At 45.2% G+C, this 26,761-nt stretch overlaps 1 protein-coding gene across 1 annotated transcript; it reads left to right on the forward strand.

Moving 5' to 3' along the window:
- Window positions 1-19,270: 19,270 nt before the first annotated feature.
- LOC146697914 (uncharacterized) lies at window positions 19,271-20,641 on the forward strand. The gene is made up of 2 exons (XM_085472620.1): window positions 19,271-19,535; window positions 20,075-20,641. The coding sequence occupies exons 1-2, from the start codon at window positions 19,276-19,278 to the stop codon at window positions 20,343-20,345; spliced, it is 531 nt and encodes a 176-aa protein (XP_085328746.1). The 5' UTR covers window positions 19,271-19,275; the 3' UTR covers window positions 20,346-20,641.
- The last annotated feature ends 6,120 nt before the right edge of the window (window positions 20,642-26,761 follow it).

Here is a 26,761-nt window from a genome sequence, read left to right on the forward strand (position 1 = left end):
CGGCGTGCGCGCACGAACACCAGGGGCTCGACCGTGGGAATATAATGCTCAACCCCATGCTTCGTTACTGTGCTAGAGAAATTAGGGACAGACAGCGATGGAAACTCTAAAAGCAAACGCTGAAAAGCATCCCCGGAGGTCACTACATTAGCCTGAATCAGGGGCTCGGCGGCCCGAGTAAAACAGGGTAGCGAAGAAAACGAGAGAGCATCGATTAAACGTCTGTTAGCAACATCGACAAGCAGTCCATGAGCACACAGGAAATCAGCACCCAAAATAGTTACAGAGCTAGCGGTAACAACAAAGTTCCACTAGAAATCCCGGCCATGAAAACAAACAGTCACCAACCTTTCCCCAAACTAATGCAATGAGCAGCTAATGGCTGCTCATTGCAGTGAGCTGCGGCCCACAGTTCGCTGCTAGTCCGTTGGCAGCGGTAGGGGGAAGGAGGCTCTTCTGGGAGCCGGAGTCCACGAGAAAACGTCTCCCGGAGCGCGAGTCCTCTATGAAGAGCAGCCTTTCTGTATTGCGGCTGCTACGGCGCGCTGGCGGGTTCGTTTCCCTGGGCCGTGAAAGCGCAAGCCGGCAGGCAGCGACGCGCTCTGTCGCCAAAACGCTGATGGTAGAAACAGATGCTCTTTCCGCGGTGCCGGCGTGTAGCAATCCCTGCCGTCAGCAAGGGGACGGATGCTCCGGGGGAGGCAGGTGGAGGCGTGGAAGGTGCCGCCGGCGTGTCCGTAGCCAGGGCGTGAACGTCGAAAGTGTGGCTAGCCAGGAGAATGCGATCTGCTTCTTCAGCCAGGGAGCGATAATCCTTCGCAGGCAGAAGCGGAGAGTTCGCAAGGACAGCTCTCACGGCGGCCGGTAGTTGGCGGAGGAAGAGGTGCACGAAGAGGAAACCACCGTCATCCGGCCCGAGCAACGATAGCATGTTCTCCATGAGCTCAAGCGCGGTACCACCACCCAAGCCTGACAGGTTGAGGAGCTTTTCGGCTAGTTCAGCATCGGAGAGGGCATAGCGCCGAAGAAGCAGCTCTTTGAGGGCGGCGTATTTCCCTTGGGCGGGTGGGTCCCGGAGGAGCACCATCGCGCGACGGGTGGCCAGCGGGTCGAGCGAGGCCACCACATGGTGATACTTCGTGTCGTCAGCCGAGATGCCGCGAAGGGCGAACTGAGCCTCCACGTGTACAAACCATGACGGGGGGTCATGGAGCCAAAAGTCCGGCAGTTTCAGCGCCACAGCGAACGTAGCTGCAACAGGAGGCGGAGGTTCGGCGGCTGCTGATGCATTCATAGCAGAGTCTGCGTTATCTACGGCCCGTTGCATGCTCAAGTCAGGGGTCACCAATGTGGAGGTAAGCATCAACGACACAGAGCTCTCAGTTCTCACTCCTTCTTTATTCGTCTCCAACATCAACTGCGCATATCGCGCCACAAAACACAGGAACACACTTCCTATACACTGGGTGTGAGTGGAGCCCTCTAGTGGTCCACCACAAAATATATATTTGAAGTAAACGATATACGAGGTAACAGAAAATCAAAACTCGAATATTGTCCAACATCAGAAATTGCTTAGCCTGACAATTGTAAACATTTTTTCCAATTAAAAAACAAAATGGGTCGTTTCCTTGATGCGTCACAAAATGTATAAGAATTTTCCAGGTGCGTTCACTTTTGTTTATGTGTGCAGCTCTCTCGTGTCAGGTGTGGACATACAATGTGTGGATATTTTTTATTTTAGTTGTTTCCCATACAACTTTAAGTGTATGAGATAATAACCCCAAATATATGAATCACCTGTAACTGTTTTTTTTTCGGCTTCACTCCACATAAGTGTTGTGCTTTGCGCTGGGCAGAGGGGGGAGGGGCGGTAGTTACACTCACAGTAGCACAGAGAGAGAAAGAGAGCCAGGGACAACAACGTCACATTAGAAAGGTATAGTAATCATCCACAACTATTTTCAGTTGCAGATGATAAAGGATTCAGAAAGTTTATTCATGCAGGCCCATATGACAGAGAATGTGCATCTTCTTTTTGTTTTCATATTTTAATTTATATTTAATTGTGTTGTGGTTTGCAGTGTTTTGTGTTGTTTCACTTTAAATTTGTAAAAGGAAAAAGCTGAAAATTTAAATAGTTAAAAGTTGAAATGTGAATAGCTGGTTTTTGTATTATATGATTTATTTATTACATTTTATGTGGAGTGAATAAATAAAAGTATATTCACGGTGGCTCCTAGAGACAAAGCAGCGCCTACAAACTCCAAAACACGTACGAACTCTGAAACACATACAAAAGACAACAGAAGTGCTCCAGGATGCTAGGGGGCAGTGTTGAGCTTTTTTTGCCTAGTGGCTACACAAGCCAGCAAATACCAACGACCGGATTTGGTGTGTGGTAGTAACAAGTAAAGTAACATTTGTTTAAATTATTTGAATATATATGAGTGCATGTGTATAAATACACAAACAATACACACATGCTTTCAATTGTGTAATTTAAGTGATCTAGGTAGCTGTTTTGAAGTTCAATTAACGCTAGAAATGTGTTTTGGAGTTTGTAAGTGTTTTGTCTCTAGGGGGCCACCACATATATTTATATATAAACATATATAAATAAAACCACTTTTTTTACATTAGTAATTCCTTTTGTGCATAATTGTATATTATTGTTAATAATAAATTAATTCAAGCAACAAAACAACCTGAAGAGCCGGTTCGGAGCCGAAAGATCTGGCTCTTTTTAGTGAGCCGAACCGAAAGAGCCGGTTCTCTAAAAAGAGCCGGAAATCCCATCACTAATTGTTTCTTCTGGTTTGACATCAGGAAAAACTGAATTCTTCTCACCCTTATAAAAAAGGAGAAAACTCACTGGCAAGGCAAAGGATCTGGTTTCAACTCTGGACCAGTCAATGACAAAAGGTCAGGAGGCTCTCTGCCTCCAGGCCTTAGACCTAGGGTATGATGAGCCTGGTCCAAGGCAGGCCTCTCATCTACCCTGAGGAGGTCCTCTAAAAGTTGTGCTACAAATTTTGTGGGTCTTCTGAGCCCTCCAGCACAGCTATCAGGCAGACACTGTTCCATGTCATCCAGGACTCATCCAGGCTGGAGAAACTGATCAGGAGGGCTAGCTCTGTGGTCGGCATGAAGCTGGACACTTTGGTGACAGTGGCAGAGAAAAGGACATTAAAGAAACTGATGGACATTATGGACAATGCTGGGCATCCTCTGCACACGGCCATAAACAATCAGAAGAGTCTGTTCAGTGACAGGTTGCTTCTCCCCAAGACAAGAACTAACAGACTTAAAAACTCCTTTGTCCCACACGCCATCAGACTGTTTAACTCCTCTCTGGAGGGGAGAGGGAGGGGAAACAGGAGGACAAAGGAGGGGGGAACAACTAAGCTGTAGTGCCTCTTCACCTCACTGTGCAATACCTTTTGTGCAATACTTTTTGTAAATAGTCAACAGTGCAATAGACCTCAATACTTGAAATGTGCAATTCACTTGTATTTTTATTTTTTATTTTTTATTCCTATTTATTCTATTTATCCCCTTCGTATATTTTATTTATATTGTCTCTGTATTTATATATATATGTGTGTGTGCGTGTGTGTATATATATATATAATATTCTGTAACTCTGTAACTTCTGTCGGTGCTGTGCTTTTTTGGAAATCGAATTTCCCAGAGGAACCCACCCGAGGGATTAATAAAGTTCTATCTTATCTTATCTTATCTTATGTGTACCGTCCCTCCAAGTCTTCTTTTTTAGATAGCTATAGATTTAGTCTGCTAACTTTAGTTTGTAGTTCAGTTACTTTATGATCACGTTCAAGTTCAGCTATTATAGCATCCTTTCTGTTTTCCAAAGGCACTACTGCAGCCCTAACTTCCCTCATAACTGTTTTATGATAGCAACAATCACTGCTACACGCCATACAAGCAGGGCTACAAAGCTGTCTCACACCCAGCTTTTGGGAAGTCTGACCACAACGCCATCTTCCTCATTCCCCAGTATAAACAAAACATACGGAGGGAAGAAGTAACCACGAGGGAGGTAAAACAGTGGTCTGCCCAATCAGAAGCTACGCTACAGGACGCACTCAACGACGTTGACTGGGACATGTTCAGAGCATGCGCAGTCGACATCAACGAGTTTACGGAAGAAGCAGTATGCTTCGTCAATATGCTAGCGGAGGAGATTATCCCCACTGCGAGAGTCACCACATTCCCAAACCAGAAACCGTGGATGGACAGATCGATCCACACTGCAGTAAACGCCAGGACCGCCTCCTACAACGCGGATCATACGGCGTGCGGTGAGAGATGCCAAACACCGGTACCGGGAACGAGTGGAGTCCCGCTTCCACCAGGGCGACACACAGAGTATATGGCACGGACTACGCACCATTACGGACTACAAAGCCAGGGATACTGCGCCGATCAACGCGCAGTATCCCTGGCTATGCAGTTCTACGCCCGTTTCAAGGTTAGCCAGGCAGCTAATGCTATCTACCGCCTGACTACCGAGGACAGTGACGTCATCAGCGAGAGACCGGTGACCAGCATTGCGGAGCATGACGTCCGAGCGGCATTGAGAAATCAGAAATCAGAAACTTTATTGTCATTGTCATGAGAACAACGAAATTAAGAATGGTCCCCGATCATTGCATCATCCCTAGCAATATCAAAATATAAATAAAACAATAAAATTCAATAAATAAAATAGATAGAATACTTAAAATACTAATAAGATATAACAGTAAAACATTCACATACATTCCCACACACATGCTTCAGACCGTGCATAGATTAACACAAGAGTGGCGTGATGGACATTTTTTTGTAGTATTCAGATGTGTTATTGCAGTTGGATAACAGCTGTGTTTGAGTCTATTAGTCCTTGCTCTGATTGCCCTGTACCGTCTGCCTGAGGGCAACAGTTCGAACAGGGAGTGGCCAGGATGTGAGGTGTCTTTTATGATGTTTTGGGCCTTTTTAAAACAGTGGGCGTTGTGTAGAACTTCCAGTGTGGGGAGAGGGCAGCCAGTGATCTTTTGGGCGGTGTTAATGATCCCTTGGAGTGCTTTCCTCTGAGCCCCTGTGCAGCTAGTGTACCAGATGCATATGCAGTAAGTTAGAACACTCTCAATGGTGGCTCTGTAGAAGGACACCAGCAGTCTCTGTGTGATGTTATTCCTCCTGAGAATTCTCAGGAAGTACAGTCTCTGTTGGGCCTTTTTCAGCAGCTCGGAGGTGTTCACACTCCAGGAAAGGTTCTCCTCTATATTGACTCCCAGGAAGCGGAAGCTTGCCACCCTTTCTACACAGTCCCCATTTATGAATAGTGGTTGGATCTCTGCCTTTTTCCTTCTGAAGTCTATTATGAGTTCTTTGGTTTTTGAAGTGTTGAGGAGGAGGTTATTGGCCTTACACCATGACGTCAGCTGCTCCACCTCGTCTCTGTACGTAGACTCGTCTCCCTTGGAAATGAGCCCCACCACTGTGGTGTCATCTGCAAATTTCACAAAGATGTTGCTGTGGTGGCGAGGAGTGCAGTCGTGTGTGTAGAGAGAGTAGAGCAGTGGACTGAGCACACAGCCCTGGGGTGAGCCAGTGCTGAGACTCAGGGCTGAGGATGTGTGATGGCCAACTCTGACTCTCTGTCTACGGCCCGAGAGGAAGCTATTGATCCACATGCAGGTGCTGTATGGAAGCCCCAGGTCTTGTAGCTTGGCCACCAGAGAGTGAACACAAGGAAAGCGGCGGGGCCAGACGGCATCACCGGCCGTCTGCTGCGCTGCTGTGCTGACCAGCTAGCAGGTGTGTTCACTTCCATCTTCAACGAGTCCCTGGCGAAGTCTGTGGTCCCCATATGCTTCAAAAGATCCACCATCATCCCTGTGCCCAAGAACAGCAAACCCTCATCCCTGAACGATTACCGGCCAGTTGCACTGACCTCGGTAGTAATGAAGGTGTTTGAGAGGCTGCTGAAGAACATCATCTCCTCCTCCATCCCAGACACCACAGATCCGCTGCAGTTCGCCTACAGATCCAACAGATCCACAGAGGATGCCATCGCCCACGTCCTGCACACCACTCTCAGCCACGTGGACAAGAAACAGGGTAACTATGTGCGAATGCTGTTTGTTGATTACAGTTCAGCGTTTAACACAATAGTGCCCTGCAGACTGTTCACAAAGCTGAGGGATCTGGGACTTAACAGCCGTCTGTGTGCATGGGTGTTGGACTTCCTCACTGGCAGAACTCAGGTGGTGAGGGTGGGCAGGTGCTTCTCCAACAGCATCACCATCAACACAGGAGCACCTCAGGGATGTGTCCTCTCGCCACTGCTCTACTCCCTCTACACTTCAGACTGTGTGGCCACCCACGGCTCCAACACCATTGTGAAGTTTGCTGACGACACAGTGGTGTTGGGTGCCATCTCCAACAACGATGAGGTGGCCTACATGGACGAAGTGAAGAATCTGGCATCATGGTGCCAGGACAACCACCTCCAGCTGAACGTCAGCAAGACCAAGGAGCTGGTGGTGGACTTCAGAAGGGGTCAGCACAGAGACTACAAGCCCATTATCATCAATGGAGCTCCAGTGGAGAGGGTGCAGTCCTTCAAGTATCTTGGTGTCCACATCTCCTCAGACCTGACATGGGCTGCCCACATTCAGGTCCAGACCAAAAAGGCTAGGCAGCGCCTGTATCACCTACGACAACTGAGGAAGTTCAGGGTCTCTCCAAAGATCCTCAGGATTTTCTATACAGGCGCTGTGGAGAGCATCCTCACACAGAACATGACATCGTGGTTTGGGAACAGCTGTGTGAAGGACCAAAAAGCTCTCCAGAGAGTGATCCGTACAGCAGAACGCTGCTGCAGGATTGCTCTCCCCCCGCTTCAGGACACCTACACCAGGAGATGCCGGACTAGAGCAGCGCAGATACTGAAGGACCCGTCCCATCCTGGCAACAAACTGTTCCAACTTCTGCAATCTGGTAGAAGGTTCCGCATCTTCCGGGCAAGGACAGAGAGACTCAAGAGGAGCTTCTATCCCCAAGCCATCCGGGCCCTAAACACACACACCCGCCCGCTCACATCATCTATAATTGACTGAGACAGGACTCTTCCAGACACTAAACCAAGGCACAATGTACATTTCAATTCCTTTAATTTTAAATGTGTTTATATTGTCTATCCTGTAAAATAGTCAGATGTCTATTCATATTAATGTACAGAATTCACCTGCTTGCTGCTACTACTGCACATTCACCCAGTGTATATACTATATGTCTGTATATATATATATAATGTTCTTCATCTACCCCCCCCCCCCAATTTTTGCACATGTCGAGGAGCGTGTCAGGCTACATTTCACTGTGTTATACTTGTATAACTATGCATGTGACAAATAAAGAACCTTGAACCTTGAAATACTTTAAATTTACATTATTAATTAAGCTAATTAGTTCTTAGATGTTCCTGCACATATCTTTATGTGAGTTACGTCCATTTTTCAAATTTTTGTTGCCCGTCTCCACTATGCAGTGTTTGTACTGAAGAACATATCAGAATTAAATGAGGCAAAGATTGCAGGCTTATTTCATTAACATTTAACACATCATTCCAGCTTTGTTGAGGCGTGATTTAGGTGATGGTACAAGGTGTCCAGTTAAAGTCTTTTTGTTTGTTTTATTTTTGATTTGTTGAAAATGAAGACGAGGTTTGGTCTCATTGAACTAATGAGCTCTGGATCCCAGCGTCTCCCACACAAACAGACAGATTATTGAGTGATAGGCCATCGGTCTAATGGGGCAGCTATTGTTCAGGAGCTAGAACAGGTCGACCACTAATGACATGGGTGTTCATTAGATCCTGTCTCTCTAATGTTCTTGTGTATCCACGGTTAGGACACAGAATCAACACCTGCCATGCTTTTTAAAGCTGTATGAATAGTTTGATGGAGCACTTCTCCCTCTGTATCAGCATGCTCTCTGAGCAACAGAAGAAGGACAGACACATTTGATAGGATGCAAAGTAGCAGCAGTCAGTTTTGCATCCTTTAAGCCCAACGAGGTATACTTTTTTCAGAAAACTAAACACATCCGCTGCCTGGGAGTATGTCATTTACCTCCGAGGTGTTATACTCTTACTGCTGTCCTTTGTGGGTGCCAGAGCCACAGTTATAGGTGCAGCTTAATCATCCCAAGGTTTTCCCAAGGATCACCCCTATCCTTAGCTAAGCTACAGTCTCAATCTGCTTCTTTACACGAGTTTATGAAGCAGCTCCTTTAGTTTTCTTTCCTGCTGCATTTGTGCCTGAGATGCAACATCTAATAGAGCTCTGTTGTTGTTGCTGTCACGTCTTTGTTTTCACCTGAAAACTTTGTTGTTTAACAAAAGCTACATAAAGTGCTGAAGCTGTGTGAGCAGTCCCTGAGACTAGAAGCTAGCTCTACATAAAGTCTAGTGTACTTCTGTCCATATCCTTCCATATTTTGCCAGGAGAGGAGATCAAAAGCAGCCTGCCATGTGCATTCAAACAGACGAGCTCATTCTAATTCATAGCTCACCTACTGTAAGTTAAAACTACAAAGAAGATGTCTCGTGTGGCCTCTCACTTCATTTACTTTATTTAAATGTAGGGTTTCTCCTCTCAGCCGGGCCTCACCTCCCTTCCCCCAGCTGCACGCATGAGTGCTGTCCACTGAAATCTGGCGATGCTGCAGAGAACTGAGAGTGAGAGAGTGATTCACTCATGCTTTCTCTCTTACTGAAACACACACACACATAAAGTACACATGAATAACAACACACACTCTCACACACATCCTGAGACCACACTAAAGGGCACGTCTTGTAAAAACAATGCATCAGTTTGAGTATTATTTATGTGAATATCCCATGTTTGACTTGTCATCCCTGATACTGCTGTAGCCTACGTAAGCCGCATTCCAAGTGAATATTGTGTGGATGACATTACCATGGGCAAAGACAGAGTATTATGGGCCCAACTGCACAGAGGAGCAGCACAGCTACAAACAGAGTTCACGTATACATGAACAGGAAACTCATGTGAATCACAGCAGACCCGTGAATGAGCTGAACTGGAAACAAATGGGCACAACTCCATTTATAAATACGTGATGAGGTTTGTTTAAATTACTATTTCTCTGTGATATGACTTCAACAGCTATGCTAAAGCTGCGTGCAACATTTTGTGCAATGTGCCAATCAAACCCCTGAACTGCTTATAAAAATCACTGAAGATTTACATATGAAAAAAACCCAAAACACCCAGCACGCCCCTGTGGGCGGTTTATCCTTCAAGCTCGGGTCCTCTACCAGAGGCCTGGGAGCTTTAGGGTCCTGCGCAGTATCTTAGCTGTTCCCAGGACTGCGCTCTTCTGGACAGAGATCTCCGATGTTATTCCCAGGATCTGCTGGAGCCACTCGCCTAGCTTGGGAGTCACCGCACCTAGTGCTCCGATTACCACGGGGACCACCGTTACCTTCACCCTCCACATCCTCTCGAGCTCTTCTCTGAGCCCTTGGTATTTCTCCAGCTTCTCGTGTTCCTTCTTCCTGATATTGCTGTCATTCGGAACAGCTACATCAATCACTACGGCCGTCTTCTTCTGTTTGTCTACCACCACTATGTCCGGTTGGTTAGCCACCACCATTTTGTCCGTCTGTATCTGGAAGTCCCACAGGATCTTAGTTCGGTCATTCTCCACCACCCTTGGGGGCATCTCCCATTTTGACCTCGGGACTTCCAGGTTATACTCGGCACAGATGTTCCTGTACACTATGCCGGCCACTTGGTTATGGCGTTCCATGTATGCCTTGCCTGCTAGCATCTTGCACCCTGCTGTTATGTGCTGGATTGTCTCTGGGGCATCTTTACACAGCCTGCACCTGGGGTCTTGCCTGGTGTGATAGACCCCAGCCTCTATGGATCTTGTGCTCAGAGCTTGTTCTTGTGCTGCCATGATTAGTGCCTCTGTGCTGTCTTTCAGTCCAGCTTTGTCCAGCCACTGGTAGGATTTCTGGATATCAGGCACCCTCCTCTATCTGCCGGTGGTACATACCGTGCAGGGGCCTGTCCTTCCATGATGGTTCCTCGTCTCCCTCCTCTTTCTTGGGTTTCTGCTGCCTGAGGTATTCACTGAGCACTCGGTCAGTTGGGGCCATCTTCCCAATGTATTCTTGGATGTTCGTTGTCTCATCCTGGACTGTGGTGCTGACACTCACCAGTCCCCGGCCCCCTTCCTTCCGCTTAGCGTACAGCCTCAGGGTGCTGGACTTGGGGTGAAACCCTCCATGCATGGTAAGGAGCTTTCTTGTCTTTATGTCAGTGGCTTCTATCTCCTCCTTTAGCCAGCCTATTACCCCAGCAGGGTACCTGATCACGGGCAGGGCGTACGTGTTGATGGCCCGGATCTTGTTCTTACCATTCAGCTGACTCCTCAGGACTTGCTTGACCCTCTGCAGGTACTTGGTGGTTGCAGCTTTTCTAGCGGCCTCTTCATGGTTCCCATTGGCCTGCGGGATCCCCAGGTACTTGTAACTGTCCTCTATGTCTGCAATGTTGCCTTCTGGTAGTTCAATCCCCTCAGTTCTGACTACCTTCCCTCTCTTTGTTACCATCCGACTACACTTCTCCAGTCCGAACGACATTCCAATGTCATTGCTGTATAGCCTGGTAGTGTGGATCAGTGAATCGATGTCTTGTTCACTCTTGGCATACAGCTTGATGTCATCCATGTACAGGAGGTGGCTGACAACTGCTCCGTTCCGTAGTCGGTATCCGTAGCCAGTCTTGTTAATGATCTCACTGAGGGGGTTCAGGCCTATGCAGAACAGCAGTGGGGACAGAGCATCTCCTTGGTAGATCCCGCACTTGATGGTGACTTGTGCTATGGGCTTGGAGTTGGCCTCTAGTGTTGTACTCCACATCCCCATTGAGTTCCTGCTGAAGGCTCTTAGGGTCCCATTGATCTTGTACAATTCTAGGCATTCCAGTATCCAGCTGTGGGGCATTGAGTCATAGGCCTTCTTGTAATCAATCCAGGCCGTGCACAGGTTGGTCAGTCTGGTCTTGCAGTCTCGGCTGACTGTTCTGTCTACCAGTAGCTGGTGTTTTGCGCCTCTGGTATTCTTGCCAATTCCTTTCTGTGTCCCGCTCATGTATTGACCCATGTGCCTGTTCATCTTAGCCGATATGATGCCTGACAGGAGCTTCCATGTAGTACTGAGGCAGGTTATTGGTCGGTAGTTGGAGGGGACCGGTCCCTTCTTGGGGTCCTTGGGGATCAGGACCGTCCGACCTTCGGTTAGCCATTCCAGGTGTCTCGTTAACTAGCAGCTGGTTCATTTGTGCTGCCAGACGCTCGTGGAGTGCAGTTAGCTTCTTCAGCCAGTAGGCGTGAACCATGTCGGGCCCTGGTGCTGTCCAACTCTTCATACTGGAGACCCTTTCTTGGATATCTGCCACTGTGATGGTTACTTGACCCTGTTCAGGGAGGTCGCTGTGGTCTGCCCTCAGATCCACTAGCCACTGAGCATTGCCGTTATGGGTTGCGTCCTTCTCCCATATGCTCTTCCAGTATTGCTCTGTCTCCAGCCTTGGTGGTGCTGTTCTCTTATTATTATTGTTCCCTTGCCACTGAGAGTACACCTTTGCTGGTTCTGTGGAGAACAGCTGGTTTATTCTCCTGCCTTCTATCTCTCTGGTGTACCTCCTCAAGCGGCTGGCCAAGGCTGTGAGTCTTTGCTTGGCAGTTTCCAAGGCCTCAGGTATGGACAGCTTGCTGTATTTCTTATGCACCTTCTTTGTCGCACCTTTCTGCAACTCCGTTAGTTGGCTAACCTCCCTCCGTGCTACTTTGATCTTGCCCTCTAGCCTCCTTCTCCATGGAGGGTACTGCCCCTTGTGGCTGTTCAACTTGTAGCCAAGCATCTCACTGATCACTGCTGCCGTATTGTAGATCAGCTTGTTAGTGTCGGTAATCGTGGTTGTGGGTATTGTCCGTAGTGCTGCATTAACATCATCTAGCAGACCTTCTGAGGGTACTTCACGTAATCTTGGTAACCGGCTACGGGGGATCCAGGTTTCAAGCTTGGCCATGATCCTATTTTTCAGGTCAGTTCCTCTCGCACTCAACGATCCTTCTCCTATCGGACTTGGGGCTATGTACCCAATCTCGGCTTAGGTTACTGTGTCGGACACCGCCTCCAAAGGATCTTATCCAGCACTGGACAGGAAAACAAGCCACTGGTAGGGACGAGAGGGACGGTTGTCCGGCATAGCGAATCCATCGATGATTAATCAATCTGAAGGTCAGCTGGTCACGGGAAACCCTAATAACATACAAAGTTCAAAAGAGAAAAAAAATGAAACAGGAGTGAAGATGACGACGGCCAGCCGTGCACACAGGCGCCATCACGCACTGACTGAACTGAGCAAAGACGTCTCCTTATGTCTCCTTACGTCCCGCAGTGTTGGTGAAAATATTTAGAGTTAAAATTAATTTTATTCAAATGACTCTGTACAGTGTAAGCTGTCAAATCTTGCAGGAAATTCACTCTTTCAGAGTTATTATAGCACCATAATCCAGTGTTGATGAAAATTCTCCAAACTCAGTGTAACAAAAGTACTCTGATAAGCTCCGCCCTTGTTTAGGGCCACTGGGGGGAAACAACGGTGGGCGTCTTTTTTTTCTTTCCCAGAATTCTGAGATTAAGGTCAGAATTCTGACTAATGGACAGATGCAAAGCTGGATATGGTTCTGTGCAGTTCACTGTGGATTTGTGGTGTCACAGATATAAGATACAAAATCAAATTGGTTGAGCAACAAGGTGTGGAATGAGGTTGAGAAGACGTCAGTACAGCTGCAGAGGGCATGCACTGTGGTACACGGATGACTATGACAAATTAAAACCATATGGCATGCTGCATAGACGGTTTTAACTTCTATGTTTTATAGATGGAGGCTCATACCTCAAACAATGACCCTAAATTGATTGCAAGTTATTTTCTGGGCTGGTTTCAGTCATTATGCAAATGTACTGTTTATAAGGTTGGAAACCTGCAGTCAGCTGAGACTGAAGAAGCCACCTGGATGAGTGACGAAACGTTTCTCCCACTGAACAGATTCAACTTTTGGGATTTCATTTTAATACTTTGATGGAATTGTACTCATGTTATCAGTGGAAGTAAGTGCACCAGAGGGGCATGGTTAGTGAGTTATTGCCACTGGTTAGTGAGTCTGTTCCCTAGCGCTGTGGAATCATTGCACACTGAGTATAAAGTGTTGGGCTATGTATTTAACAGTAAGTGTAGCACCATTCTGTGTCCATGTGCTGTTTTGTTGTTGCTGCTTATTTTTTATATTTATTAGAGGTCACTTTATATATCTCTGTTTTAATGACTTCATAAGCCTAAAGTTATTGTTACATGGTGTCAAGGTCATGGGTCGGTGACACAGTGTATTATTATTATTATTATCATTGTTATTATTATATTGTTCCTGGTCAGTCAGGTCTTATGTCTCTCCTGTCTCCATGCTCCGTGTTCCTTTTCCTCAGTGTCAAGTCTCTGTGTTATACTTCCTGTTTTACTTTGATGGTCCCTGTCTAATGTCATGAGCTGTGTCCCAAAACGTTGGCTGCATCCTTTGGAGAACCCGGCCTTCGTGGTCTACGTGGGCCGGGTCCTTCAAAGACCGAGAAGGCCGGAAGTGCGAGGCTGTGAAATGGGACGGTCTAGCCTTCAGATTTGTGTCACCGCTGGGACGGTGGAGTTTAATAAACTCGGCCGTCTGCTCCTTGCTATCTAAAATATAACAGGACACTGGCGTAAATTCTCGACCGCCTTACACTTCTGTTTAATCAGTTTTCTGTTTGACGTTTATTCAGCTGTGTGAAAATCCCGGAGGAACCCACCCGATGGATTAATAAAGTTTTATTTAATCTAATAACTTTGATCTCAGCCAAACCGATTTACTTCGGAACAAATAAAACACAGAAAAAAGCCCAACAATAACATTTTTAAGTTATCCGAGTGACTTATATATCATGTTTAACCTGAGTAGCAAAAGAGCGGGGTCTGAAAATGATGAAGCCGGGAGTCCGCTGCTCTCGCCGGCTGTGTGACCATTGAACCCCCTGGCTTGCTATCGAGCGGGTGGGTAACAGACGTCTCCGAAAACGTCGGCACACTTTTGCAAATATGTGATGTCTTGATAAACCAAGCAGATATTTGTAATTTACACAGCTACATTCTCGCCTGAATATATGTTAAAAGTTTATTTTGTGGCCCAGAAAGAATAATAAGACTAATTTTAAAACTCAGTAGCGGCCGCCATTGTTGGCAGCTGAAATTTGGCTGGGCTGCGCTATGAATTCTGGGATATGGTGGGCCACGAAGGACACACCCGACCCATCCTTCAAATTCGGGGAAATGAAGGACGCATTTGTCGGCCGCATTTGAAGGAGTCGACGAATTGGGACAGCCTTCGTCGCCTGGCTGTGACGTAATCGGCCTTCAAATGCGGCCTCCGGAGGATGCAGCCGACGTTTTGGGACACAGCTAGTGTGTCTAGTTTTGCTTCACCCTGGTCTCGTCATGTTTCATTGCTCCCAGCCGTGTCTTGTTCCCTCGTTTCCCTCAGTGTATTGTAGCCCTGTGTTTCTCTTTCCGTGCTCCCTGAGATCTCTGTCCATGGTTTGCAGGTTACGTTACTATTTCCCTGTTTCTAGTTTTGGTTTGTTTTTGTAGGTTTATTTTTGTGGAGTTTATGCAACTGCAATAAAGCATCCTCTTTAAGTTTATTTCTGCAATTGAGTGTCTTGGGTCCTACATCCTGCCTGCCACACAGCTGTACCATGACTCATGGTCCATGTCATACATTTATACTCTTTTCCATGCAGGAGGAACTTGATCAGCCCAGTGCTGAGGATGGACTGAAACCTATTTCCATGGAGGAGATGACTGTGCGTATGGGAGAGTGTACGCCAAAAGGTCAGTATGCCTGTGATGGAACAGTCTTTGAAGTCTAGTCTGCTTGTGGTAGAAAATGAATGGGATGCCCCAGGAGATCCACTTTGTGCAGTACATCTGTATATTAGGTTAAGAGAAGAAATACTGCAAATATACAAATAAATACAAAATATTTCTCTTTATGTTGATCACATTATTTGAAAGTTGGTGCCATGTCTTACAGGTACTCTATCCGGTTGTTCAGTCTGACGTCACTAGCCGTGTCTGGGCCTAAACTCCGCTGCAGGTCCATATATCAAACGATCACTGTGGCATTACTGAGAGTTGAAAAACTGTCTAAAGTCTTTCATCTTTAATAAAATGATCAGCGTTCTGCTCTACCAGGTGTAACAATTGAGTTTAACATCCAGGCATCCATGAAAACGGAATTTATGACATTTAACGGAGTTAGAAGTTAGCAGGGAGTTAGCTCGCTAGCTTCTATCTAAATACAATATAGCATGTCCTGACTGCGGGGTTTTGGAAACAAATTCAAACGTACAGCTCTGCTATCACTTCCAACATAAATGAAGACAGAAAACTAAACAGCAGTGACGTTTGTAGGGTTACTGAAGTTGGGCTAGCTGGTATATAATGATGTGCTACGTGACTAGGGTTGCCAACTCCCTGAAAAATAAATAAGGGACACCTCGTGGCCAGGGCCGGGCAACCCAGTTCACCCTTCACAGTGTGGTGAATTTTGTAGCTCTTTTTTTGTGTGTGAAATTATTTTTTAACCATTTGACTTGAATTTGATTTAAGCAGATGCATATTCTTTGTGATATGACCATATGGGAAACAAATGATCATTTAGCCATTTATTTTTAGCTCAAAATGACAACATTAACACAGTAAAACAGGTCTCTTTCTTAAACAGAAGCCTGTCATGCTTAACTTTTGAGAATATAAGTAAATCTTTCTTTAAAAGAACTCTGTCCTGCTTAACTTAAAATTATATAAATTAATAGAAAACAATAGAACGAAAAATATTCTTGTAACTGTGCACATTTAGTGCATTTAGTACAACTGGCTTCAGCTGAGGTATTATTTCAAACCCGCTTGTTCCCATGATTACGCATCATAACTCATCATCATTATTCATCTATGTATTACTTTTATGTATTAGTCATCTATTTGTTGTAATCATCTATCCTTGCAGTTGTTTATTACACAAAATAAGTTATATTATCACACTTCTGGCCACATAGCGCTGATATTCACTGCACATGCCCATATTAACCTTAACCAGAGGGTTTAAAAAAACAAACCGGTGTTTACATACCATATCTGCTTCTGCCATGCCTGGTGGACAAGAAATTGGTTAAGGGTTCCCCGAGCTGTCACACCCCTCATGTTCTTCATGTGCCCACCACTAGAAGCATGCCTATGGAAAAAGTGCGCCGGCACACAGTGCAGTGCGCTTTAAAGGTGTTATCGTGCACTTTTCCAGCCAGGTGTTTTCCATTTCCCATTCCTCCCTGTACTTTTGCAGCCTTTTTTTTCTTTCTCTGAGGGGAACAAACATTGCTGCTCTAATGCTGGGCTCACACTGTGCGGTTTTTGGCCCATTTTGAGACGATTTTTGAGTCGTGCGGCCAATTTGGTGATCGGCCCGATTTTGGCCTTCATCGTGCATCGTGTAGTATACGTGGGGTAACGAGAAGCGATTAACACCTCACGACCAGCTCCCAATCATCAATCGCTCGTGAGGGTGTCACCACAGCCGCTCACACTGCTCACGCGCAAACACGTAAACGTCAGTGAAAAAGACTGAGCAGCACGGCTGTGCAGCGTGTGATCTGGACACAAGTGATGGAGGCACAACTTGTAGAACTTTGGAAAGCTCATCCGAGCCTTTTCGATGTGGCCTCACAAAATTATCACGACCACAACAACCGTGAAAATAGTTGGATTTACATTGCTGCTCAATCACAGCTGCCTGATCATGTTTTTCATTAGCAATTTAACAAAGTTGATGGTGGTGGTGTGTCTGTGTGAGTGAAAGACAGAGAGACAGAGAGAGCGACAGATTTTCTGTTATAACCTTCATGTTATGGAGGCACAGTGTGAGCACTCAGGTCGCATCAGAGCATCGGGCGGTATAGTGTGAGACCTGCATCGTGACCTACCAACTTCTAACCCCTGCGAGTCAATCGTGCAGTTTGAGCAGGAGCTGAATAACGTGACTGAAAAAATCGCACAGTGTCTGCCCAGCTTTAGGTGTACTGTCGTCCGAGACTTGCACCGCAGTGTCGGCGTTTGTTCCCCTGTTGGCCATGCTTCTTGTTGTGGTCATCTGTTGTCTTCCGGTATTTTCTCCGTAAGCGACCTTTCCTCGACCAATGAGATGAGCGGTAATCTGAATTGTTATACTCGAATTGTCATAAGTGTGCTGTCACCTCATGTGTCACAAATCAGGAGAGGGGCTGGGAATTATGTTTTCAAACAAAGCGTTAATTCCATTAACATTTATAGACTACTTTTGATTCTCACTGTATTACGGGACAAAGTGCGTCCCTTATTAGCTCAATACGGGACGTGTACTTTTGTTTCTAAATACGGGACGATTCCGTTTTTTAAGGGACGGTTGGCAACCCTATACGTGACCGCTAGCGACACAGCTATGTTAGCATAATATAAACAAGCTAACCTTTTTTCCACTCGATAAAAGTTAACGTGAGTGTTCTCGGTGGTCAGGAACAAATGTAATCGCATGGCAGGATGCTGTAAAAGGACCAAACTTCAGCCAGGAGAACAACTGAGATAATCCATCCACAATACGAGGTTAGTCATTCATATACTGCTGCATGGGCTGGGCTGCAGTTACATCCTAAGGTTTTAAAAACTGAGCTTAAATAAATGATTAGCGGTAATAAAAGCCGAGGGAGGTCAGCAGTGATCACTGACTGTTTTAGGAGCTTTTTGAGATCAAATAGAAGAAAATACAAAACATTAAACATGTTAACAACACAAAAGCCATATTAAACGCAGACTACTTTAGGCCCGGAAGTAGGATTCATCACGTCATCACTTAACGACCGGATATACAGGCTTTTAGTTCAATTATATTAAATTATGTTATTATGGTATTATTAGGTATTATGTTCCTCATCACCTTTTCATTATTGTATTTCACTTCTGTAATGCTGTAAGATATTTTAACTGGTTTTCATTCAAATGACCATGAGTCACTGTCACACTGATGCAGTGTGAGCTCCTTTATCATATGATTCCTAAAATTATAAGAAGCATAACAAAAATATTTTGACTTGTATTTGTAGTATCGCAGCACTAATGCAACAGAACAGAGACGCAAGTAGAACCAAGTTATCGTCCCATCACGTGTGACGTGTTTGACATCATTAAAAGCTTGAAATGAAAAATAAATGGCCTTCTTCCATGTCACTGAGCTCATGTGTGGCAGTCTCTTTAACTCTGACAATGCATGCTTTACCTTGTGGTCCAACAATATGTGTTCTCAGTGAAATTAGCTGATCGTAGGCTTTAATTTGGTTGATGTAAGCCAAGCCAAACGTAAATATTTCTCGCCAAAATAAGTAGTGAAGGTCAGAGGTTAGGTCATGGATTTCCGGCCTGTTCAGATGGACAAGGAGCTTAATCAACATGCTCAAAACCACAATAGAAATGTACTGTGTAACATTGTACTGCACTGGGCGACCGTGGCTCAGGGGGTTGGGAATCGCCTCTGTAACCGGAAGGTCGCCGGTTCGATCCCTGGGCTCTCTGTCCTGGTCGTTGTGTCCCTGGGCAAGACACTTTACCCTACTTGTCTACTGGTGTTGGCCAGAGGGGCCGATGGCGCGATATGGCAGCCTCGCTTCTGTCAGTCTGCCCCAGGGCAGCTGTGGCTACAACTGTAGCTGCCTCCACCAGTGTATAAATGTGAGAGTGAATGAATAGTGGTATTGTAAAGCGCTTTGGGTGCCTTGAAAAGCGCTATATAAATCCAATCCATTATTATTATTGTATTGGTAAATTTACATTGTCTAAAGCCAATAACATGTTCACACTGAACGCGATGGACGCGAACAAAACGCCCCAAACACCCCTAATTTGACGCGTGCACATTCGCGCCTCAATGCGTGTCCAAGAAAACGCGCGTGAACCGGAAATGTGGGAGGGAGTTGTGCCAGACGGTATCTTTGCTAGATGGCAGCTGTCAAGCTAGCGCTTGAAGAGAGAGTCTCCCTTCTCTATGTACTGTGGAGAGCAGAGCAGCAGCGTTAAGGATGTCCTCGCCGTACCTGGGTCCATCAGGTCCTCCAGACGCGTGAGCAGTTTGGTGAGTTTCACCATTTGCTCCAGGAGCTGCGCCTGGATGACGGCCGATTCCAGCGCTATCACCGTCGGCCAGTTTGAGGACCTGCTTTCCCGCGTCGGTCCCAGCATCGCCCGCCTAGACACCAGCTACAGGCGCTCAATCCCACCTGCAGAGCGCCTGTCCGTCTGCCTGAGGTTAGTAAAAGTGTTTAATACGGTAGTCCTTTATTGATACCTGTGCTAATATGCTAATCCATCCAGTTATACACTGCTAACAGTGAATGCTGTCGGTGTTTACTGATAGCAAACTGTGGTACAGAGACGACTCTTTATAATATTTCTAGTGATACTCAGAAGGTCTCATCAAGTCCCGATTTAATTCGATTTATGCTGTTATCAGTGTTTGCGATGATAGCATGGCTGTGGTGTCCTATCAATGTATGTGCTCGGGGTTTGCTGATATCAAACTGTAGCATTAGGACCACTGAGTTAACCTTGTAGTGATACTCACTCCTTTATATTTAGACCTGGTTTAATTCTGGGATAGTTGAATATTTGTATATAAACACCGCAGACTGTTTTAGATTATATCTAATATATATCATGTAATTATCCTTATAATTACAAAATGTTTTATGTAAGATTTATGTTTTGTAATTAGTAATTTTGTAATTTCAATAATGTATTTTGTAACTGCAGTACACATAATACTCATTTTAAACACTTTTGTCCAGGTTCCTTGTCACCGGGGACTCCTTCAGGACCATCGCGTTCAGTTTTCGAGTCGGTGTTTCCACGGTGAGCCAGATCATCCCCCAGGTAGCGACGGCCATCTGGGACTGTCTAGTGGACGACTTCATGGCTGCGCCTTCACCTGGAGACTGGCGGTCCATCACAGAGGGACTCCAGGAGCGCTGGAACTTTCCTCTGTGCTGTGCAGCTCTGGATGGGAAGCACGTCCAGACAAAGGCACCCCATATATCATATAGGAGACACACACATTGATATACACTAAATATTTATTTCATTTCTTTTTTGTGGTGCCCAAATTTATGCACCTGCTTGATTTTGTTTAAACAATTATTGCACACTTTTTGTAAATCCAGTAAACTTCTTTTCACTTCTCAAATATCACTGTGTGTGTCTCCTGTATGATATTTAACTGACATTTTTTATTGTAACAACCAACAATTTATACAGGAAAATAATGTCTATTAACAAGGTTGCCCAAACTTCTGCATCCCACTGTATCAGTATATTTTGTCATTAGTATAATATGAAATAAATTCTACATGTGTCAAGTCGTGTGCCAACATTTGCTGTGTAGTAGAACTGAGACATTAGTCATTATAAAAATTTATTTGAAATAATATTAAAAGTCTCAAACAGAAAAACATTAAACATAAATATATAAAATATAAGAATTTACAGAGAGACAGGAATAAAAAAGACCAGCTGCTCTCCAGAGCAGGAACAAGGCTGAGGAGGAAATGCTCCATTGGAGACTGGTGTGGCCTCTTCAGGGACACCAGGATGGCCAGCTCCAGCGCCGATGGACCGTCCTGGGACCCGTCCCTCATCTGCCTCGGAGCCGTCCTCCCCTGTGGGCCTGTAAAACAGCACAAAACACAAAGAAATGAGAAGGCTGCTACTAGATTTTAATTTCAACATTGAAAAAACAAACAAACCAAAAACAGGATATAATCAGATTGGTTGTAGATATTTAGTAAAGGTGATCACAGGCAATCCCACCGACTAAAAAGGTATCAGTGCTTGCTGTACATACCTGTGGGTGCAGCAGCAGGAGCTCAGGGACTGGGCAGCCAGGAGAAGCAACAGGGGATGCTCTGCTTCAGAATCAGTTGGTTCTATCAATACAGTATTAAATGTTAACAGGTTGAATATAATAATCATAGAGTAGACAGTGGTCCCTCATTTATTGCAGCAGGGGTTCTCAGAATAACTAGCCCCTGGCCACGCACTTTATACACTTTTTTCCACACACACACATGAACATTGGTCACAGTTCTCACAATTGATTCTCAAAGTGCAAACCTTTGTAGATTGCAAAACGTAAAAGTATTATTATGCCGCGGTTTGTCTTCATCTGCCCGCCACTTTCGTGCGCCTTTTTCCCTCACGGTGCAGGTGTCTATTTCCGAATGAGGGTCATAGTTATGGGTGTTTTTGTGCTGTTTTTTCTATTGGACGTGATGGTTATCAAAACCAAACGTGATAAATTTGGCAAGCGCAGGAGACACGACATGGAGCAGATTTGTCAATCAGGCTGCAGAATGCAATGCTGTACGGTGCAATAAAAAATCAGCGAAAAAGCGAAGCAGTGACGGATGAACAGCGGGACCACTGTGTGCTGTTTATTAATAAACCAAAAAATATATTCCTATATGACAACATGCATAAAAGCAGAACGGTATTTGTACGTCAGTGGGAAAATAGCGGTGGCTTGCTAGCTTTTGTGCGGCTTCCCCGGGTCAGCGAAAACTTTCAAAAGAGAAATGAATGAACTTACCAGGTTGCCCGATCTCTTTACATATCTTCCTCCAAGCTCGGTCCTTTATATTCCTGTCTCGGTACTGAAAGCAGCTGGTGTTGTACAGCTCCGAGTTGTTTGCTACCGCATTGATTAGCCTTCCCCTCCATTGAAGTATGAAAGGCTTTGGCTGGACCTGCCCCTTTGACCTAGGTCACAGCCACGTCACCAGGCTCCTGATTGGTTGTTGCGGCGCGATTTGACGCTGGAGTTCAGATTTTTCCAACTCGAGCGGTAGACGCGAAACGCGCGTATGCACAAAATGCAACACAAAAACTCACGCGCGTGGTTTTATTCGCGAGTCAAACGCGCCAGTGTAGCGTTTTGGCGACGCAAATCTGCTTCCGAATTTTCGCGGGACCTGCAATCGTGTGTCATCGCGCTTTTCCATTGACTTTACATGTAAACCTGACGCTCTATTCGCGTCCATCGCGTTCGGTGTGAACACACCGTAAAACTCACAGCCATGTAAGCTGCTCTGTAACAAGAATGACTCAACTTATAGATGTCACACAGTCTTGTGTTACACATCAGCGACTTGCTGAAAACATCATGAACACTGGCTACTGGTTAAGAAAATGCATGCATACCAATACATAATTTCTGTCAGTAACAGGACATTTTTTCAGGTGTTAAGATTAATCCTACATCCACCACTGAACTGCACTGTACAGTGTCTGTTTATGATGTCAGTATTCAGTAACTGTCTTCCAAACAGACTGAATCCTTTATGCAGCTTGAGTCACTTTGTTGGATACATAACACATATGCTTAGAAACAATACAACACTAAGAAAATACTGGAATTTTAATGTTTTCCCTAACCTTAAATAGTAGCTTTGAAATCAACAGCAAATACCAAAGTTTGATAACGTAACCTACCTTTAGTAACAATTGCATATACTGTAAAGCAACATGTTTCCAGACATGACCAATGCAAATGTGTAACATTGTACAGATTTATTTTACAACACAGTTTTGAACACGCACAACTTTTACATTATAACAATGTTCATCTGGATGAGTTAGTCTTACTGGATACTTACAAAGGTATTTGACTGCTAAACTCTCACACCACACATGGTGCATTAAAGAAAGCTTAAAAGAGCAGCCGAATTATTTATTAGATCTTTAGTATTGATTCTTCTTGCTGTCGCTGAAGCTTCCTGTCATACAGCTGGAGAGCTTGGAGCTGGTGTAGACGGCTCTGGATAACTATCAGTGTTTTCATTTTGTTATGTGACTGTATCATGTAAATCATGTAAATGATAAAAGAAACTGAAATATTTTGACCAAAGCTCGACTTCTGACACAGATGAGTAACTTTTCTCTAATTTAAAAAAAAAGTATTTTGTATGAGTTCAAAATACATAAAAACAAATATTCCTAATATCTGCTCCAGTGTGCACGAACAGTTCAAATGCAGCGCATTGCTGTGAGAGTCTCGACAACGTCCAATGTCTCGTTCACTCTCGGCATACAACTTGATGTCATCCATGTACAGGAGGCGGCTGACAACTGCTCCGTTCCGTAGTCGGTATCCGTAGCCAGTCTTGTTAATGATCTCACTGAGGGGGTTCAGGCCTATGCAGAACAGCAGTGGGGACAGAGCATCTCCTTGGTAGATCCCGCACTTGATGGTGATTTGTGCTATGGGCTTGAGGTTGGCCTCTAGTGTTGTCCGCCACATCCCCATTGAGTTCCTGATGAAGGCTCTTAGGATCCTGTTGATCTTATATAGTTCTAGGCCAGTGGTTCTTAACCTTGTTGGAGGTACTAAACCCCACCAGTTTCATATGCGCATTCACTGAACCCCTCTTTAGTGAAAAATAAAATATTTTTTTCAAATTCAAGACATATGTTTTTTATTGGTGCACAAAATGAGCCGTGCATGTCACAGTGGAGGCTCTGCCGAACCCCTGAGACCGACTCACCGAGCCCCTAGGGTTCGATCGAACCCAGGTTAAGAATCACTGTTCTAGGCATTCCAGTATCCAGCTGTGGGGCATTGAGTCATAGGCCTTCTTGTAATCAATCCAGGCAGTGCACAGGTTGGTCAGTCTGGTCCTGCAGTCTCGGCTGACTGCTTGGTCTGCCAGTAGCTGGTGTTTTGCGCCTCAGGTATTCTTGCCTATCCCTTTCTGTGCCCCGCTCATGTATTGACCCATGTGCCTGTTCATCTTAGCCGCTAAGATGCCTGACAGGAGCTTCCATGTGGTGCTGAGGCAGGTTATTGGTCGGTAGTTGGAGGGGACCGGTCCCTTCTTGGGGTCCTTGAGGATCAGGATTGTCCGGCCTTCGGTTAGCCATAGAGATTGAAAATGTGACGTCACTCAGGGGTAAAATCGCAAAGGATTCTGGGAACTCGTGGCAAGAGGTACTAGCTCACGCAGGCTTTCAATTGAAATCAGTCACACAGCGATAAAAAGAAACACAAAAATGTCAAGAAGCTGTTGTATTATTAACTGCAATAGCCGGTCGCATGACAGCCACGGGAAGCCGACGGGTAAAGAGATCGGTTGTTATCGGATTACGTCGTTGAAGAGAAATTGTTCGAGCCATGTTTCCGAAGTGACAAACAGGCGACGGATGGCCTGGATTGCAGCCATTCAAAGACCAAATATAACGTCCCAGAACACTCCAGCTCACAGGTTAGTCTGCTCCAAGCATTTACACAAAGGTCAGTCTGCTGTTGTAGTTAATGCGTCATTTTCATAACATAATTGGTGATATAGGTTACAAGCAAGTCTGGCGCTGAACAGAAATTGTCGCTCCTTTGTTTATTGTGCATAAATAGTGAATTGTCCTGACACAATATTGCGTTTCGCTTCTGTTATTATGGTACATTGACAAAAACATATACTTTTATTCACAGGATAAAACAGTTGTTTTGTATCACTAATTGCCCAGTACGATTACAGCATACAATATTATTGTCACTGCTACATTTCTGTGATGCTACCAGAAATTATTTCCACTACTAATTAATTACCGTTGAGCTCAAAGGTCCTATTAATAAACGGTTAGCGAATGTGTATTTATGGAGACAATTTGTGAGACTGGTAAACTTATGATACGTACGATGGTCTTTACTTTATACACGGTGCATTTCAAGGTCCTGCACCCATCCGTCGGTAAACTGTACCTGGGCTTGTTGCAGTGACCTGAAGTTACTAAACTTCATGAGTGTATGCACTCACTCCAAGAACCGTATAATTATAAATCTGAGCGTGGTGAAAGTTGGGCAGCACGCTAACGTCTTTTGTCCACTCTGTGTGCTCGTAAGGGTCTTACCCTTTCACTCCTTTGATTTTTTTCCTCGTATCTTTTCTTTGTCTTTTCATCAAGTCAGTCTTTGTACGGACCGGCATTGTTCTCCTTTGTTTTGTACATACCTTTTTGGGGGGCAAAGAAAAAGCAAGAATTTATTGGAACCGGAGAATGAACGTTTTGCGGTGCTGCAAATGCTTGCATTTGATGCAGGTACTTGGATTGTTTTGCCACGAGTTCCCGGCATGCAATGCGCGAAAGTCACGTGGTCTGTCAATCTCTATTCCGGGTGTCTCTCATCGACTAGCAGCTGGTTCATTTGTGCTGCCAGACGCTCGTGGAGTGCAGTCAGCTTCTTCAGCCAGTAGGCGTGAACCATGTCTGGGCCTTGTGCTGTCCAACTCTTCATACTGGAGACCCTTTCTTGGATGTCTGCCACTGTGATGGTTACTGGACCCTGTTCAGGGAGGTTGCTGTGGTCTCCTCCTAGATCCACTAGCCACTGAGCATTGCCGTTATATAGCGGATGGGACCGGTCCCTTCTTGGGGTCCTTGGGGATCAGGACCGTCCGACCTTCGGTTAGCCATTCCCGGTGTCTCTCCTTAACTAGCAGCTGGTTCATTTGTGCTGCCAGACGCTCGTGGAGTGCAGTCAGCTTCTTCAGCCAGTAGGCGTGAACCGACATATATGTATATATGTGTGTGTGTGTGTGTGTGTGTATATATATATATATATATATACACACACACACACATATATGTATATATGTGTGTGTGTGTGTGTGTGTGTGTGTGTGTGTGTGTGTGTGTGTGTATATATATATATATATATACACACACATACACACACACACATATATACATATATGTGTGTGTGTGTGTATATATATATATATATATATATATATATATACAGTGGGGCAAAAAAGTATTTAGTCAGCCACCGATTGTGCAAGTTCCCCCACCTAAAATGATGACAGAGGTCAGTAATTTGCACCAGAGGTACACTTCAACTGTGAGAGACAGAATGTGAAAAAAAATCCATGAATCCACATGGTAGGATTTGTAAAGAATTTATTCGTAAATTAGGGTGGAAAATAAGTATTTGGTCACCTCAAACAAGGAAAATCTCTGGCTCTCACAGACCTGTAACGTCTTCTGTAAGAAGCTTTTCTGTCCCCCACTCGTTACCTGTATGAATGGCACCTGTTTGAACTCATCATCTGTATAAAAGACACCTGTCCACAGCCTCAAACAGTCAGACTCCAAACTCCGCCATGGCCAAGACCAAAGAGCTTTCGAAGGACACCAGGAAAAGTATTGTAGACCTGCACCAGACTGGGAAGAGTGAATCTACAATAGGCAAGCAGCTTGGTGTGAAAAAATCAACTGTGGGAGCAATCATCAGAAAATGGAAGACATACAAGACCACTGATAATCTCCCTCGATCTGGGGCTCCACGCAAGATCTCATCCCGTGGGGTCAAAATGATCATGAGAACGGTGAGCAAAGATCCCAGAACCACACGGGGGGACCTGGTGAATGACCTGCAGAGAGCTGGGACCAAAGTAACAAAGGTCACCATCAGTAACACACTACAA

The sequence above is a fragment of the Copadichromis virginalis genome, linkage group LG11, assembly GCF_057382275.1.
Source record: "Copadichromis virginalis isolate Kocher_CV1m ecotype Utaka linkage group LG11, C_Virginalis_male_GT1.1, whole genome shotgun sequence".
Lineage (NCBI taxonomy): Eukaryota > Metazoa > Chordata > Actinopteri > Cichliformes > Cichlidae > Copadichromis > Copadichromis virginalis.